General features: G+C 37.5%; 1 protein-coding gene across 1 annotated transcript in view; it reads left to right on the top strand.

The window, feature by feature from the left end:
- Positions 1–19,742, top strand: part of LOC140160756 (solute carrier organic anion transporter family member 4C1-like) — an 83,584-nt gene that overhangs the window by 58,876 nt on the left and 4,966 nt on the right. Inside the window, exons 6-7 of the mRNA XM_072184056.1 lie at positions 14,510–14,708; positions 18,204–18,360. Coding sequence (XP_072040157.1) covers positions 14,510–14,708; positions 18,204–18,360 — 356 coding nt within the window. The remainder of the gene's footprint in view (positions 1–14,509; positions 14,709–18,203; positions 18,361–19,742) is intronic.

The following is a 19,742-nucleotide window of genomic DNA, read 5'->3' as shown; positions in this document are numbered from 1 at the left end:
ATATGTGGGCAAATTCATTTTTTTAATTGATGCACTATCTAATTCTGCACATTATGACACCTCATTGAATGCAATGTGACCTCAAGAAGTAAAGTTACAAGCATTTGATAAGACGAAGAAAATGGGTAAACTGACATACTCGCTATTCGCTATACGAAATACGCTCATTCGATCAGGCTGAGTTCACATAGTATACTCCTATATGAACTCAGCCTGAACGAATGAGCGTATTTCGTATAGCGAATACCGTATACCGTATACTTCTATGTGAACTCAGCCTTAGATCTTTGAAAAGACCAGTATTGTATTCAATCTATGATTGCAGACATACACAGTACAGGTGATGAGTGTAACCTGCTTGTAGCGCAGCGCGATATGTTCAAAATTGTTTTCACCTATTGCTATGGTAATTAATCCGATTAATTACGCAACTTCACCAGCGTATAATGGCCGAATAAATTCTGACCATCACTTGGCTTGTTGGATTCGTCTATATACTACAATTCGCTGTCGAAGTGACGTAATAATCGCAATAACTACCATCAAGCAGATTGCACTAATCACCCGCGTATGTCACCAAACATAGATTGAATACCACTCTTTTCATAAATACTAATCTTACATGGCGAGTGATTAGCATTTCTTTGACAACTATTGTTTAATGCATAGGTGCCACGTGAACGATGAAGTGCAGGGCTATATATTCGAAATTGTATTCATCAATTGCTATGGTAGTTAATCCGATTAATTACGTCACATCGACAGCGAATAGCCTATAGTATGGGTTCAAGTGGAACAAAAAATAGTGTATGTCCATTGCTAGCTATGGTAATTAATCATGTTAGTGTTTACATCACTACTTCGGTGAAGACAAGAGAAGTGTGCCTTCTCTACCAACGCCTGTGATATAACAGGTGCAAGCGAAACAAAATTGAATGACCAGAATAGTTTCCTTTGTCAGATGAATTGATTGAAGTTTTTGAAGACACTCTATTCTTGATGGGACAATAGATTCAAATATGGAATAATTATTATTCCTCATCTATTTATTTTTATTGAAAAACTGCAATTGTGGCAAAAGAACAATATTTATTTTGATTTCATTTCAAGTAGAAACAAAATCGTGCTTAAGCCAAAAACGCACCCTACCTCAAGAATTGGGATGGCACAAATGTGCAACATAGGTTTTTATTGCAAAGACGAGGACAGACAAGTAGTTACAACACATCTGTCTAACCGTGGGTTTCGCTATTATTTAGAATAAATGCTTTTACTAGTTTCTATAAAACCACAAAATTACTAAAAAAACTATAAAAAACTATAAAAAAAACGCACCTAAAATTAAAAGTAGAAAGGTAGATTTGAAGAAAGATAAAAAGAACATGTCAAAAGTTAAAATTAAACGAGAATGAAAAAACGGAACCGGTGCCCGGACCATGCTCTCTTCAGCATGTCTTCAGTTCCAAAGTCTGACGCTCTATCAATTGAGCTATACGATCCTGATATATACGAAACAGTCGTTATTATGTCAATACAATTGATTGGTGTTACAACATACTTAGATGGAATGCATAGCCACCCAGTGCCAGTATATATTTGCTCAAACTCCAAATACAACAAGCAACCAATTTTATTGAGGGCGTTTCTTGGGTATATCCTTGTAGACGGGGTTTTACGGTAGGTCAATCTGTTTGGATTACATGGAAAGGTCCACTATATTTTTTCTGTTCAGCGCAGCACGCGAATATCGTCTGGACATTAACATATTCAATATAAATATAATTATCTTTATTAATATGTATTTCACCAAAGGCTTGAAACAAAGTAGATAATTATGAACAGGCCCTTAGTCATCAGTATTTTGTTGTGTGGGCCGCGGAATTACAAATTATGGACATTTTTCTTACATGCAAGAAAGAAAGAAAGAAAGAAAGAAAGAAAGAAAGAAAGAAAGAAAGAACGAAAGAACGAAAGAAAGAAAGAAAGAAAGAAAGAAAGAGAGAGAGAGAAAAAAAGAAAGAAAGAAAGAACTTGAGAAAGAAAGAAAGAACTTGAGAAAGAAAGAAAGAACTTAAGAAAGTGCTACCTGATCGCACAGGAACCTACTATTATTCTATAAATCGAGCCAAAAGCTTGAATTTCGTATAAACTTCATTTTGAACATCGGAATCTGGTTTTGAAAAGAGTTCCTGAATTTATTAATAAAAAATTACCAAATTACCGTTTTGGCACACATTATCTGAGACAAATACATTTGGTCCTGAGTATAGCCACTATTTGCATAATGTGCACTCCTCATATCACTAGCAATAACAAATTGCATTAAATCAGCCTTTTGGTTTACCACATTACACATTTTCAAATGAAAACTATTTGCTTTTAAATGATTTGAGTGTTCCAATTTCCCGGTCATTGAACACCGAGTTGAACACATGTACTTTAAGGATCACTTGTGAATGAAATCAATCATGTCATTCGCACCACATTAAAGTTACATGACTTCATGGCGAGCGTGAGCAAAATTTTGATTGCCAAAGCCAACTCCTGCCCCAGCTTAACCCATTGAGAAAGAACATGTTTTACAGAAATTCCCCCACTTTGCGCGATATGGGTAAAATCTCTGTATATATCGTATAAAGATGTCACCAACCTTTTGTGGACAAAAGCAACAAAGGTGAATACCCAGCAAAACACAAAAATGTTTTACAGAAAATGTTTAAATGTCGGGTTATATAAAGGGTATATAGGGCTTAACTCCGGGTACAAACCGTTTTCATAACAATCAAAAACATTTTTGCAAATTTGCTGCAAATCGAACTTTATAACCCGACATGCAAACGTGGTAAATGTTATTAAAATGTTTCGACCAAAACCAAAACGCTTTTATAAACAAGCTTAATTAACGTTTTAAATACTAGTAATACATTGATTTTGTAAAAAATTAGCCAAGGAAGACAATAAACGCATATATATTTCCATAGGTTCTTGGCCAATAATATATTAAAACAAAAGTTGCGGGCGTTTCCCCCCGTCCTGAGAAAAAAATCGTGCACGTGCACAAAAATTCTGGGGAGACTCAACTTTAGAAGTGATGAGTGCTCACTCCTGAGATCTTTTGGTAAGGATGTGAGAAATGCAAAAGTGGTTCTTAAATAAAATAAATAAAAGGGATCCTTAGGTGGGTTTGTGCTGTAAAGGGATCCATAAGCGGAGACTTCCAAGTAGGGAGGTGTCACTCAAGACCCACAAGCAAATATCATAAAGATATTGCATTATGGGTTTTGTTTGTTTGTTTGTTTAATTTGTTTGCTTTTCTGTCTCTCTCCTTTTACTTTGCGATAGATAACGTTACAAAAAGTGCAATTATTGATTTCGCATCTTGTTGATTAGGCCTACATGACTGTGTCTTGTACATGTTGATTTAAGATCTTGTAAGATTGTGTAATTCGTGCTGTGCTGAGTGAAAGTTAAGTCTAACAAACTTTGTAATGTCACTTGGGAATCCGTCAAAGCCATAAGTAATGACTAATGTACAAAAACAAGATTAACTTTAAAAATATGACAGGTCTTGTCGAAACAATTATTGTTGTAGGCCTACACTTTTCGTCTGGGAAAATCACACTAATGTATTCGACGGCACACATGATCATCCAAAACACCTTGCCAATTTCATGACTTTTGACGAACGCAGGATGGTGCGAAACACATTTCCAGTTTTAATTTGAATAACGTTTGACCATATAGACGAATCCAACGAGCCAAGTCAAGGTCAGGATTTGGTCGGCCATATTTGGTTCCCCGCATGCACCAAACAGGTGTTGTGAGTGCCCAATTGGGTGGATTAAACCCGCTTAAAATTCGATGTTAGATTCTTTTGTGTTGTAAACTGTCATCATTCTTTTGTCTACGTGTAACACGGGTGATAGAATGCAGTTTAAAATACCCTTCAAGGCCGCATCATTTCACAATTTAGGTGAGATAGCTGGGTCCCCGTTGCGGATATGGCTGCCATTGAGGAGTAGGAATGCGTGCAATTGGATTCGTCTATAGATCAGAGATTATCTATGGTTTGACGAAGCTACGTTACACAATTCTTAGGCTAAGAGCACTGTATTCCATATTCCAGAAAAATACAGCACTCATTTTTTGGATTTAAAAAAATATCATCCTGTTTTGACAAATGAAACATAGGGCCTAAATAAATCCTAATCTTTTATTTAGTTATAGATGTCAATGAAAGTCAAATTAAAAAAATTTTTGTTCAATTTTTGGAAATAAAGGCCAAAAACATGCGTTTTCCGTATGCTGCGACAATCAAGCTGAAAGACTTGTACAAAGATTAATTTCAAGTTATACATTCTATTTTTTTTAAACATACATAACGAATTATCAAAAATAACATAAAATATTGAAATTTTGGGCTAACCCTTAGCCTTCAAGACTTCGAATGCTCACTGCACTTATGCCAAGTCTTAGAATTTTGTGACTATACAATTGTAAGAAAACATGCAAATTTATATGTTTTGGGTTCATTTTCTCCTCAAATTGTAAAAATATTAAAATTTGACTTTTATTACCAGTTAGAACTAACTTAGGGATTGGGATTTTGCTATGTTTCAATTGGTGAAACCGGATAATATTTTTTTAATGTAAAACATTCAATGCTGTATTTTTCTGGAAAAGAAAGTAGGTATCATCCGTCATTATTGGCAGTTTATTGATACAGTATCTGCAGTGAAATAGTGCAATCACGCTCTTGAATAAAATTAACTCCTAGAAACTTACGCGTGATCAAAATGTAACAAATGTTATATGCAATAAATTTGCCAAACATTTGAGATTATTATAAAGTTGAAAATTATTAATTTAGACTTCAACACTACTTGTTTATTTCGCTTACCGGGAGCGCTTTCGAGGAACTTCCTCGTCATCAGCCGATGTTGTTAGCTCTGATGTTTTCTTGGAAACGGCTAAGGACCAACCTGATCAGGTGACATCACACTTGATGACGTCACCGATGTTTGTTTATAAAGTTTGTCCAAAAACATTACTTCTCAAAAACATTAACTCTCCAAAAACTAACTCTCAAAACTTAATCAAAATGCAACAAAATGTGGTATGCAATAAATTTGACCCCAAATTAAAAAAGAATTGAGTGCTTTTTGTTTTTAATTTACCACCCTGTGTAGCCTATTCGTTTCCAAGTAATATGTGCTTTGTGCTTGGGGAGTCTCATTACTTTCTGCGTGTTTCTACTGAGGGCCAAATTCCGTGCCATGCCGTGCCGTGCCGGGTCATGGCGGGTAACAAGCCCAGTAGAAACGATCTGGGTAATCGGTTGCCGTGTCATGCCGGGTCATGTGCTCGCCTTTCGTGATCCACCTCTTGAGGTGGATCATGCCGGGTCAAAGCGTGTAACCCGCTCAGTAGAAACGAGCCGTGTGATCGGTTGCCGGTTCGAGGTCATGTGTGTTGAAAAATAACGCGATTTATATTATATTTGTATTATAGTAGGGCATAGGCCTATAATGTAGTAGGTTCATTCTTTCTGATATTATATACACTGGCCACATGTGTGACTCGCATGAACTTGATGAAGTAAAGTGGATATGACTTTAGTCTATAGTTAATGAGTTGGTTATATTTTGGCTGTAAATTAATTATCATAATGGCCAATTACTAGATCCACTGGTAAATTAATGCAATTTGGATTAACGAAAACACTAAATTGTGATTAGGTTCTATGCCATGAGCTGCCATATAACGTAGACATTTAAATTTAGGATACAACCGTCATGCCTTGCGCTCGTTGAAATCTGTTTTCCGTACTTCAGGAAAAAAATGCCGTGCATCGTGCGAGACACGGCTTTCTGGTCTCAGTAGAAACAAGCTGGGTAACGGTGGCCGGATTGTGATCGGTATTTTGTGCCCGGAAAATAGCGGGTCAAAAAGCCGTACGCTCAGTATAAACGGTTAGGTCATGGGCAAAGCTAACCCGTTATTCGACAGTGAATGTACACCTGCACACAGGAACTTGACTCTCATGCAAAACGGAGATACTGTCTAATATTTGAAATGATTCCAACATTTACAATTATGACAAGATGTCATATGATACGTTTGGATAATAGTGGATACATCAAGACTTAAGTAACAGCAGTAGCCTAATTCATATAGATTTTAGAAATAAACAGTCAATTAAAGGATACTTTATCACCCGGGGGGGGCACATCAAAAAAATTTGGTGGGTATGCTCCCCCGGAATTTTGAGGTGGTGGGTCTTGGGAGCTGACGGCGTACCGGTAAAAGGGGGTCTTTCGGAGCTGCGAACCGGGCTGTGAACAAGTAAAATGGGGTCTTTTGGAGCTGCGAAAAGTCAAAATTAAGGGTCTTTCTTGGCTTTTTGGTTGAAAATCGCCTGAAAAAACAAGAAATATGAGGAATGAGCAATTTTGGGGGCTTTTAGAGCTGAAATTATCAAAATCAAGGGTCTTTTGGAGCTATATTTTGGTCAAAAATAGGGGGTCTTTCGGAGCTGCGAAACCCAAAAGGGGGTCTTTCCGGGGAGCATACCCGTATGGTCATTTGTGTTGAGTGCCCCCGGCTTTATCATATCCTCACCTATCAAATTGTATCTCAGGTTACGATTATCTAATTATATACATGATATATAAAACCATACGCGCTAGCAAAATTACTCAAATTGGCGCTTCATTATATGATGGCCGTTTGCTGGGGTAACGCATCCAACATGTCCAAATTGGTTATACATAGTCTTAGAATCGCCTATTTGATGTATGAATTAATAAGTTGTCATGGCAAATTATATTGGTATACATTACACAAACAGATTACAACAATTTTTGCACAAACAGTAAAAGTCTTTTGTAACAACACTATAAAATTAATTAATTTCACACCAAGTCGCATCAACAGTCGATCCCAATAGTATAGTGCCTTAGGGTCGAAATCGTTACACGAGTGACAAAAATGCCAAATTTGGTACACAGGTTTGTATGACCCTAAAGTTCATGAAAAGAAGCGGCTCCAAAAATATGGACTTCATTTTGGCCTTTTTTTGGGCTAAAAAACCCAATTTTTGGTCAACAATACAACTTTTTTGATATTAATGTATCTAACCTATAGTCTAGGGGTGGGCACTGACCCAAATGTTTTTCAGGAAGCAGTTTTTCTATGGCCAAATTTCATCAGAAAAAAGAATCTGTCAAAAAAAATTTCACCAGATGAAGTCTTCGGTCGGGTTTTGGCGAAAATTCAAAATGGCCGCCAAAATAGGTGTTTTTTAGGGATTTTACCACTATTAGTATAGTTTTAGTCCAAAAGCACCAAGTAATATGTCTTTCTATATGTTTTTGAGGCCGCTTATTCCATATCTGCCAATAATATAATGGCCATATGAATATCTAGATGGCTAAAATTCAAAATGGCCGCCAAAATAGGTGTTTTTCAAGATTTTGCCACTTTTTGTATAGGTTTAGGCCAAAATCACCAAGTAATATGTCTTCCTATTTGTTTTTGAGGCTGCTAATTCCAAATCTACCATTTCTATAATGGCCAAATGAATATTAGGTTAGATAATGGTAACAATTCAAAATGGCCGCCAAAATCACCTTTAAAAAAAAAAGACTTTCTGCGGACAGTGAGCCATTTATATTGATATATTGAGTAATGTGTCTTTTTAGGTGTTTTCATTTCGCAGACTATGAATCTGTACTCTATTAGAAGGGCATTTCGTGATCCACAGCCTCATCCCCCACTTTTCTCAAAAAAAGTTGAGATTTTTATATCACTGGAAACCTCTGGCTACATAATGTTTATGTACAAAATATTTCTTGCAGATTAATTCGTTTAGCAAAGATATCGTGAAATTTGAATTTCGTTCTGGTGCACCAGAACGAAATTACAACGCATTGTCTATGGAGCTGTGTAATACACATAATCATGCATAACTCGCGAACGCAAAATCGGAATCAACTGAAATTTTGGGAATAGGTTTTTTTCGTGGATATCTAATGAAAAATGACATAAATAGAGGATGCTAGGATCACGAAATACTCCTTTAAGCGATATGATTAATAGTGGCAATAATCACCGCAATAATCAATGTACCGCACCAACATTACTCGTTGACTGCCGATAAAACGCCCAATAAAGACTTAGTCACCGGACCGCGCCGGCCAGTTAAAGTACATGCCCTATCACACCACTCCACACCATACATAAATTCTCCCAGTCACATTTCCCAAATATGAAATTAAAAAAAGTCAAATTTTAATTTACTTCTTTTAAAGTTTGGCAGAGGCGGGGTTCGAACTCACGGCGCAACGCTTAGTACTCTATGAGCCTAGCGCCTTAGACCACTCGGCCACTAAGTCTTGTTGTTATTCATTTGAAACTTATTTAAAAATATAATCGCTACCACGTGACAAGCAAAGACAGAAAACGTATTATATTTTGGAATTTTATCATTAATGTGTATTATAATAGAGCTACCATTATTTATATTGTTGAATTCTCAAGCGCATCATTTCGAATTGGGTTTTTATTCCTAAAGCCCGATACTGACTCCACCTGTACATTTTAATTTCATCGCGGGATGCTGAGATGTTTGAAAAGCATACCGCTGCGAAGTGGAGTAAGGATCGGGCTTAATTCGAACCACCAGCATCCATGGTTCGATGTAGAGAGTCTTTCCTATTCAGAGGAAATATTGCAATTACACACCTTATTGCCTTTTAAGAATAACCAATGACACTAGCACGTAATTCCAGTCAAGCACCAATCTTTAATCCTATTGTTGAAGAGGATAATAAGCTTATACTTATGTATAGCATTCGTAAAAAAGCTTAAGTCTTGGTTTGCTTTGGTTAAGTCCTGTTCAAGTGGTGGATTAACCAACAATTAACAATGAGAGTACATTCCTGAACCTCGTTCAGTTGGCGATGATTTGAAGTGACCGCCAATTATGACCATTTGATATTTAATAGGGGCCTACCAGCAATGTGGAAAAAAAGAAATAATGTAGTGCCAAAATAATGTACCCTTTTACGGAAGGAGCAAAGTTTAACAAGTTACACCTCCGCTTCTGCAGTACGAATGTCAGCGGCGAATGTCAGGTTATTATTTCCCAGTCTTGAAAAAAATTGCAGGCAGAGGTGGGAATCGATCTCGGTACCTCCCGGTTAAAAAGCACTGTGCAAACCCACTAAGCCAACTAAATATCTGTCGTGAGATGCTTGACATTAATCTTTGATATTGCTGAATGGAACAAATCGCGGAATTAAATCAGTAATAAAAGAAGTAGATTCTTATTTAGCGGCCAAATTGGATAAAAGGGAAATATTTGTCCCTGCTCTAAAGAAAATATAGGTTAGAAAATTATCAAATAAATTTAAATTAAAAATTGAGACTTTATATTTATTTATTTCACAAGGCGGCATTTTCACAGACAAACACTGCATGTATATGCTAAAAACTCGACCCTCATTACTAGATGATGGCATAGATCCGTGTTAGAGCATCAGACTGGTAATGTCAATATCGTTGGTTCGAATCCGCCTGCCAGCAATGGTTATTATGATTTTAATGCTACGCTACAATTTGTTCATTTGTTTTTTCATTTATTTATTTATTCATTCATTCATTCATTCATTCATTCATTCATTCATTCATTCATTCATTCATTCATTCATTCATTCATTCATTCATTCATTTATTTATTTAAATAATTTGATATATTTGAAAGGGGTATTTGAGCAATTTGTAATTTTTACCCCCGTATAATCCTATGGGGTCATTTTGAACCCACCCCCTCCCAAATTGCCAAAACCTATGAGTTTAAATCATACATAATGATCAGTACGTCAATCATGAGTGAACACCGGTTGGTCACTGCATTTATTTGGGAATGGGTAGGCACTGCAGCTTGATTCAACATCCACAACATAATAATGTGTGCACATGCTACATTATATACACTTGTAGGCCTATGTTGTTGTTGGTGTATAAGTAATGGGCCTTGCAATTGAAATGCCTCAAGCTTTTAATCCGTTATGCAGATTATCTATTTGTTTTCATGAATTGGAAGACATTCTTTGATGTATTACTGAGCTCAATGATCTGAAATTACTGGAGTGTGAGGTCAGCATAGTATTTTATTAACAGAAAGTATAGAGGCCCTGCATGAAATTATCGATTGGCTCCAAACAAAGGATTTGAGCCGGTGTCCTTCACCGTAGTTATGGCGGAGTGCAGTCCATTCAATCAAATGTTGTCATCAACCTATTTTATTGCAATCATGCTTTTGTTGAATGCATTTGAGTAGTCCGCCATATTTACGGGATGATATGTCACATGCAAGGCCTCTTTTCTCCAAATTCATTTCCTAATGTATGTGAGAATGATACAATAATGACATGATGAACATAGTCATTGATGCATCAGTTTTAAAATAGACTAGGCGGTTACCATATTTGGCGGTTCTCGGCTGGGCGCGATTACCAGGCTGATGGTGACATGTCCATATGACAGCTTTTACTAATCTGACCTCAGATGACCCCTGGCGACCCCAAAATGACCTTCCAAAATTTGGCTCTAAATGTTGACTGTACCCACCAAGTTTCATGCCCATACGACAGTTTTAGTAATTTGACCTCAGATGACCCCTGGGTGACCTTGGATGACCCCAAAATGATCTAAACTTATAACTCTAAATGTTGACTGTACCCACCAAGTTTCATGCCCATATATGAGTTTTTACTAATTTGACCTCAGATGACCTTGGATGACCCCAAAATGACCTTCAAAAAATGTTGTTTTAAATGTTGAATGTACCTACCAAGTTTCATGCCCATACGACACTTTTTAGTAATTTGACCTCAGATGACCCCTGGGAGCGGACCCCGGTGTCAGATGACTTTAAAACGAACATAAACATCTTCTTGACAGGACAGAACTACACCCACCCACCGAGTTTGAGCCCCGTACGACCTAGTTTCATGCCCATATGACAGTTTTAGTCATTTTACCTCAAATGACCCCTGGGAGGGGCCCGGGGTCGGATAACTTAACGAACATGAACATCTTCTTGCCAGGACAGAACTACACCCACCCACCGAGTTTGAGTCCCGTAGGACCTATAGTTTCATGCCCATATGGCAGTTTTTAGTCATTTGACCTCAAATGACCCCTTGGAGGGGGCCCCGGTGTCGGATGACTTAACGAACATAAACTTCTTCTTGCCAGGACAGAACTACACCCACCCACCGAGTTTGAGCACCGTACGACCTACGACGGCCTCACATTAGCAGTCACAGACAAAACCTAAATCTACAGAATATATCCATTACTCGTCTCGAAAGAGCTCAAAATAAATAACTTAGAAAATTTTCTTGATGTCCTTTAACATGTTTCCATAGTTAACCATCGTTAGCCATGGATATCTATGCTGTAGAACTGACCGGCCCGCTGACCGGTGACTAAGTCCGATTTATTGGGACGTTTATCGACCATCAACGAGTAATGAAGGCATTTGTTTTTTATATTATTGGTAGGCACGACTGTATATGGTGTCAATTGTGTCATTTCAGCTTCATAACAGCTCATCATATAACAGCAGCGGAAAAGCAAATATGAAGCAATCGCTAAAGTGTTGCTGGATCACCGGGTAGTTCAGCTCTACAGCGAGGAATGCATGGTTAAGTCTTTCGCTAATCTAAGAAATGGATCCTTTGTGATCGGTAGAATGATATTTCAGTGTCTAAGGGCTAAAGAAGACAATGAACAATAGAAGCAAATGGTGCCAGCCAAATTGAGGCAAGTGAAATGACAGAGGATGACTGGATCAAGAAGAGTGTCTGATGACAACATAATCTCTGGGCAAAAGAATCCTCGCTGACTATGACCAATTCAAATCTCTAATCAAAAATCTGAAGATTGGTTTGATAAAGTCAGGCAATTCAATTGGGATGAACGAAAATACTTAGGACATACATGCAAAAACAGATACCTACTAAAAGAAACAGAAGCAGAATTTGATGTCAAAAATGACAATAGAGGACGAAATCTACATGGAAAATTGCATCGGGGAATACTTTTTACAAAGCTACTTTCAATGCTACTGTTTCCAACTCATGGATCCGAAAGAATAAACAAGGAGCATCCAAAACCGAATCGGCTGAAAGGGCTAGAGAAAATGTGAGAATCGGAAAGAGAGAGACAGAGAGAGAGAGAGGAAGGTGTTGTTAAGAGACTGCAGATGTAAGCCTTGAATTTTCGATAAAGTGTCACTTGGAAAATCAACATTTTCTTGTTCCCAACTCCTGACCAAAGACAATGTTTACTGTGTGAAATATGATGCCTGCTAGATCATCCAGACTGACTTCATAGTCTGGTAGGCATGACCATCTATCTGGATTTGATTTACCATTTGAAGCTTAACAGAGCTCGGAGTACTTAATGGCATGCTTCTTGTAGTCTAATTGCTAGTGTATAGGCATTCAAAGTGCTCAACTCTGACAAAATATTGAAGTCAGGGTATACCAACTTGTTTATTGGATTCAAGGCATCCTGCATATGCAGGCTCTTAGCAACACTTTCTTCTTGAATCAGTCCTCTGTTAGTTCACTTGTCACAATTTGGCTGACATTATTTGCGAATATTGCATGGCTACTGTCTCTTTGACACTGAAATATCACTCTACCGATCAAATTCAAGCATCCATTTCTTAAATTAGCGATAGACTTGAACTTGCATTCCTCATTGTAGGGCTGATCTACCCGCTGACCCAGCAAGACTTTAGCGATATTGTGGCTTCGTGTTTGTTTTTGAGCTGCTATGGTTAACCTGAAATTACACAATTGACATACAGTTGTTCGTACTAAAAAAACCTTGGTGCAGTACATTTTTCATAATGGTGGCTCTTGTACCATTATAAATATATTATCAGATATTGCCACAATGATTAATCAAATTTGATTATTATCGAGTAGAGTATCATGGTCTGCGACATGAAAACACCTAAAAAGACACATTTTTATTACTCAATATGGGTCCCTGTCAGCAAATTCTTTAAAAAAAGGTGATCTTGGCGGTCATTTTAAATTTTTGCCATATTTTGATCTAGATATTCATATGACCATTATATTAATGGCAGATATGGAATCAGCGGCGTCAAAAACATATAGAAAGACATATTACTTGGTGCTTTTGGCCTAAAACTATACAAAAAGTGGTATAATCTTGAAAAACACCTATTTTGGCGGCCATTTTGAATTTTAGCCATCTAGATATTCATATGGCCATTATATTAATGGCAGATTTGGAATCAGCGGCCTCAAAAACATATATAAAGACACATTACTTGGTGCATTTGGCCTAAAACTATACAGAAAGTGGCAAAATCTTGAAAAAACACCTATTTTGGCGGCCATTTTGAATTTTCGCCAAAACCCGACCTAAGACTTCATCTGGTGAAATATTTTTGACAGATTCTTTTCCTGATACAATTTGGCCATAGAAAAACTGGTTCCTGTGTAAGTTTGCAGAAAAAAGTCCTTGTCAAATACATTAATATCAAAAAAGATGTATTTTTGACCAAAAATTGGGGTTTTTAGCCCAAAAATTGCCAAAATGAGGTCCATATTTTTGGAGCCGCTTATTTTCTTAAACTTTAGTGTCATACAAACCTGTGTACCAAATTTGTCACTTTTGTCACTCGTGTAACGATTTTCGCCTTATTTGACCCTAAGGCACTATACTACAAGAACGAACCAGTTTGGATGCGGCACCTTGCTTGCATCTGACATGGGCGCAGGCTGAGGCGCTAGTCTAAGGCTGCCTATAGAATATACTCAAAAGTAAAAGCGTTCTGTTATCATGTAGCTTCATGTCACAGTAGTATGGGCCCGGTACGGATACGAGTCCCAGGGCATCATCGCGGATACGGGTACTCCCAGGCTATGAGTACGGGTAGCGGGTGCGTGTCTACTCCCACGCCACGGATATGGGTACGATTCCAATCATTATTATGTTTTGATGGATCCAAGTTGTGATAATATTGGATCCAAAACATAATAATGATAAAATTGGATGCTTTACGCCCAATATTTATTGGTCTCGCTATGAGTTGTAAAATATTTTAAATTTCATAGCTCGACCAATAAATATGAGCTCAACCGATCAATTTTATATCAAAATAAGTCACGAGTATGGGTACAGGTCCCGTGCCGTGAATACGGGTACAAGTACGGGTTCCAGGCCATGAGTAAGGGTACGCATCCGATGTCAAAAGGAGCGAGTAAGGCCTACGGGTACGGTACGGATTTGTGAGTAGGCCTACGAGTACAGGTCCGGAGTAATGGGTACGGGAACGAGTACCGAAATGGGACTCGAGTATACGGATACGAGAACGGATACGGGTACTTACAAGTCTGCCGTAAAAGTGGCTAAAACGTGCTTATTATTATATTTTCTCGCTTTTTTTCACCAGGTGTCTATCTGGTATTGTTTGGAGGAGGAGGACTAGTAGCTGCTGGATGGGCGATTAAAAAGTTTTCTCTTAAAATTCCGGGCATGCTTAGATTCTGCTTAGTGACGTCTTTCATATGCATGATTAGTATGATTGGTCAGATATTAAGCTGCAGAGAAATACCTCTAGCCGGAATAAGTGTTCCTTATATCGTAAACAGGTAGGAGATTTGACCAAAAATTGGTTTATTTTAAATTAACCCCTTATTAGATTGTGATGAGGGACAAATCCAATCTTAGATTAAAATTCTGAATCTAATAGATTAAAATTGAACTAATCTGAATTAGATTACCATTTTTGAATCTTATAGATTGAAATTCAAATCCATAAGATTGACTTTTGAAATCTCAGCATGGATTAGTCTTGGATTAAAATAGATACTAATCTAATGGGTTTGAATTTCAATCTAATAGGTTCAGGGTTCGGTTTTGCCCGGTTTAAACCGGCAAAATGGCAAAAACTCATGTCATTCAATTATTAAAACTATTATTTTTGTTAGTTAATAATTTGTTTTGAGATGAAAAATTGAACTATAAAAATCACTTTTTGCTATTTTTGCGAAAAACTGTTTTTGCCAAATGGTTAAAACCGCGGTTTTTCCACCTGCGGAAAAAACCGCGAACCTTGATTAGGTTAAGATGGTAATCTAATTAAAATTAGCTTAATTGTAGTTTATTAAATTAAGCATTTTTAATCTAAGATTGGATTTGTCCTTCATCTCAATCTAATATATAGATAAACTTTTTTTATTTTAAATCGTAAGAATTTCGAGCGTAGGCTACATGTAATGTTTTGTAATATATATGTACGGGTTATATCACATACTCGTCTTCCGAAGGAAGCTTCACTCTTAGAAAAAAGGGTTCCATTTAGAACCATAAAAGGTGCTAAAGCTTGTCCCGTGGGGAGCACCATGTAAGGTTCTACTTAAGAACCCTTTTGTGGAGGTTCTATAAAGAACCACGAAACAGGGTTCTATCTAGAACCCATTCAGGTTCTATTAAGCACCTTAATGGTTCTTTCAAGAAGCATTAATGGTTCTTGCAGTTTGTCCCACTGGGAGCACCCTACAGGTTCTTGATGGAACCTTTTTTAATGGGTTCTAGAAAGAACCTTCTTTGGAGGGCAATAAAGAACCACTAACCGCGAAATATGTATACATCCAAGAAGCTTAAACGATAAATTAGCCCTCGATAAAGGCATGGCTTGAAGAATGGGGGAAATTATGGGGTAAAAGTTTAAAAAGCAGAATATATATTCTATGGTGTCAACATGTGAACTTGCTAGATGGCCGCTTTACTGCACACTACATATCGTTACGCAGCAGGAATAATTAATTGAAATTCTCACCAGTGTATCATTGAAATACGTATATCAAATAAATTAAGGAAAAGAAAATAACTAGTAAGCTCACTTTTTATAGACAGTATTGTTCAAAAGGATAAAGTACAAAAACATTTAATTTAAAACTCATTTATCATGTGTAGGTATATTATTGCAACATAGGTGTGTGTTGACAGTCTGGAACCCGTTGTCCTTACAATTATGGTTCTTGGGAGAACCCTATAGCCATATAGAACCCACATTTTGCTATTTAGAACCATTTTCAAGAACATAAAGAACCTTAAAAGGTTCTTTGGAGATGTGATGTTCCAACAAGAACCATTTGTCATTTCAAGAACCCCCTCTGGAACCTTTTTTTCTAAGAGTGTTGGATTTGATGCTTTGGCAACTTTGCCGGGCAACTTTGTTTTGAACTCAATGATGACGAAATACGGTAGGCCTATTACAAATTAACATCTAATTTACCCGCATTTATTTACTAATAGTATTTCAATTATGATAATTAAATGAGGAAAGAAGAAAGGAAGGAAACATCGCATCTTGGTTTTCCCAAACTGTCCAAGTTTGATTTGTGGAGATAGAATAAAGTCACAAAAAATGTTGAAAAGCACATTATAGTGAAAGTACGTTTATAGTTCAATCATTCGATCAGAAAGTTCATTTAAATACGTGAGTTTTCGTCTCACGCGATCTGTATGATGTAAAAAGGATGATTTAAGACTAAGTACCTTTGGTAGATTTTTGATGGATGGATTACAGATATACAACCAGTGGCGGCGCTATGGGGGGCCGCGGGCATATTTTGTTTGCGCCCCCCCCCCACTTTTGAGGCAAAACCCCAAAAATCACGTACATTTCCACGTTTTTGCGGCAATTTTGCGCAAAATTTGCCAATTCCCCCCTGAAATTCACTTTGCTCCCTCAATTCCCTCCCCCCCCGAAAAAAATTCCTGGCGCCGCCACTGTATACAACAAACTAAAGATTAGCAGATTTATTTGATAATGGATTTTGTTCACGTCATAAATATCCCTAAACATCCTTAAAGGTGGATAGTCCGATTTTATCATACGCTAATTTCACCATGGTTGAACGATCTTGACCCTTCAATCTCCCCCACCGGTATTTTAATCCGTTTTGATATGAGTTTAAAATAATAATTGCTTCTGAATAATATTCTGAAGGCCGCATAGGAAACTGTGTATTATGGGCTAACCCACTTTTGACACATTTTGACTTACAAAATCCAAACAAAACATCTTTCAGCCAAAAAAACATTAGCACAGTCAATGAGCATGATGCGCATTATGAATTGTCTACGCATTAGGCGGAGGCGCCGTATTTAGCGTTAGCTTTGGATATACTATTTTCTTAATTTTTCACCCGGGTATGAAAAAAAAAGCGATTTATAGTGCGCTATACGCACAGGCAAAACGCCTAGACGTTGATCCACAAACCTCAGCACACTTTACAGGTACGGCCCACATCATTCCATAAACCATTTAACAACAAATCAGGGACTTTGCTGCTTCAAGAGCGCACACCCTAGACATTCCACAAAATACCATCGCAACCAGGATCAGCTCCCCGAGTTTCGTACGGGTTACAACGAGACAATTAGCAGTTAGTTTTTCATGAGAGCGTAATAGACACCACCAGGGTTCGAACCCGCAACCTCTCGCACCATAGTGGAACGCCTTATCGATATAGAAAATAATTTAAATTATATCACTCATACGTAAATTCTAGACAGTTCATTGGTTGATTACCATTTATCATTTTTACCATCAGCCTCTCCGTGTGATAGTTTTTACCCGGGAGTTTTTACCATCATAGTGCTGCGCCGTAGTGCGCTTGTGCCAAGCCGTGTGCTGACTCTTGGACTCGCCGATTTAGTTATGGGGTGGACCCCAAAATGTGAAGTATGTCACGGCAAAACATGGTGTTATGTTGATGAAAAAATGTATTTCCTACCTTAAATAGTGTATTAGTAATAGAATTTATGTATGAGTGATATAAAACAAATATTAACTGTCTTAAATTCGTGTATAATGGTCGAAATATAATCACTCGGTGAAAGATGTATTGTTCCATTCCACTCGCCAACAATCCATCTTTCACCTCGTGATTATATTTCGACCATCACACTCATAAACAGTTAATATAATATCCAACGCTAACGCTAAATACGGCGCCTCCGCCTAATGATTACCAAAATCTCCGTTTGTGATGCAGAAAAAATACGGACAAGGTTGTTGATCAACCTTTATTTAACTTACAGTAACATAATATAATTATCCCTTTTGTTGTTAGGAGTAATGCGGCAAATTTCGCAGAAATATCCGTAACGAACGAATGCAATGTGGACTGTCTTTGTAGTACCGAACAATTTCTACCTGTTTGTGGAACGCACAATGATATTACGTATTTCAGCCCTTGTCACGCGGGATGCAGTCTACAAAATGAACAGGTAAGAAAAACGTGATATATCGGCGCATGTTTTATTTTCCCATGTGGTCACCATGACACGGAAAAAATGTCATTTGGGATAGCAACTTTTCGTGCTTAAGTGTTATGTTTATTTGCATTTTTTCTTGGGGATAATCCCCTCCGTGGCGTATATGATAAAAGAGGTGATTACTGGATAATGTATAAATAAACTATTCAGGACAATGACTATATGTTAGAAGCATTCACCCAACATGCCCACGTTAATCGAATCATTCGCTACGAGCTTTCATCAGCCTCCAATCCAGGAGGCCAATGAACTCGAACAGCAGGAGTGTTTTGGTAGAGCGCAGGCACAGTGCCCGAAAAATATGGCTATCCAGTCCAACATTCCATAGGATCCACAACATGCTCATCTATCAGGGGAACAGTTCTTTAATCCCAATACATTTGTACATTCATTGAATGACCTTTGAAAATTTGGGCACAAAAACTCATACTCTGTAACTTGAGGTCAAATTTTGTACTTTGATCATGTATAATTGAGGTTTTTGGACTATGCTATTGGGATGAGGCTCTTGTGGTCCATAGTGATTATCCAGCTGTCGTTTCAAAGTTTTGGAAGGCCAGTGTATATATGGTTCGGCGTTTGTGGGTTGCGACAAACGCAACGGCAGGCAAAGCGTCGGGAAAATAATAAATTCTTAAAAATATAAGCTAATTTTCTAGGAGGAAAATTGTAAAAAGTAACGCTGTGGAAAACGAAAAAGCACAAACGTTTGCCGAAATGGAAAAACGCATGCAAAAACGGTGAACTGTAAATTAGCATGTATAGGTCATTTCCACTAACTGGTGATTGTTTGATTGCCCCGATAGGTACCGATGGCTCTTTCTATCGTACCCGAAGATGTAATAAATTGTATCGAGCATACCGTAAAACCCCGTCTACATGGTCTACAAGCATATATAGTGTTTTTTAATTCGAAGCAAGCGTAAATATACCGATACAAAAGATTGGTCTTAAAATAATAATTGTTTGTACATGCTTGGATCCGTAATTTATTTGCTCAAACTCCATAATGGCGCCTTGATTAATGTAGCTTTCATCAGAAGCACTCTATATGCTTGTAGACGGGGTTTTACGGTAATGACTCGAATGGTATTCAGCTGACTCAACTCCAGAGTGACTTGACTTGACTTTACTAAACAATCGGCTAAATCGAGCCATTTGTTGGTGACTCGTTACAATGGTGCTAATTAAAAACTAATAGCCCTACACAAGTGTTCAGGGTACGATAGAAAGAGCCATAGCCATCGATATCTATCGGCCACCGATAGAGCTATTGGACCAAACTGTACGTGGTGCCTTTACGTTAAAATAATTAATTCGTCAACCATGTTAAC

Source organism: Amphiura filiformis, chromosome 9 (genome assembly GCF_039555335.1).
Source record: "Amphiura filiformis chromosome 9, Afil_fr2py, whole genome shotgun sequence".
In the NCBI taxonomy this organism is placed as follows: Eukaryota; Metazoa; Echinodermata; class Ophiuroidea; order Amphilepidida; family Amphiuridae; genus Amphiura; species Amphiura filiformis.
Note: the sequence above shows the minus strand (reverse complement) of the source record. Positions and strands in the feature narration are given on the sequence as shown.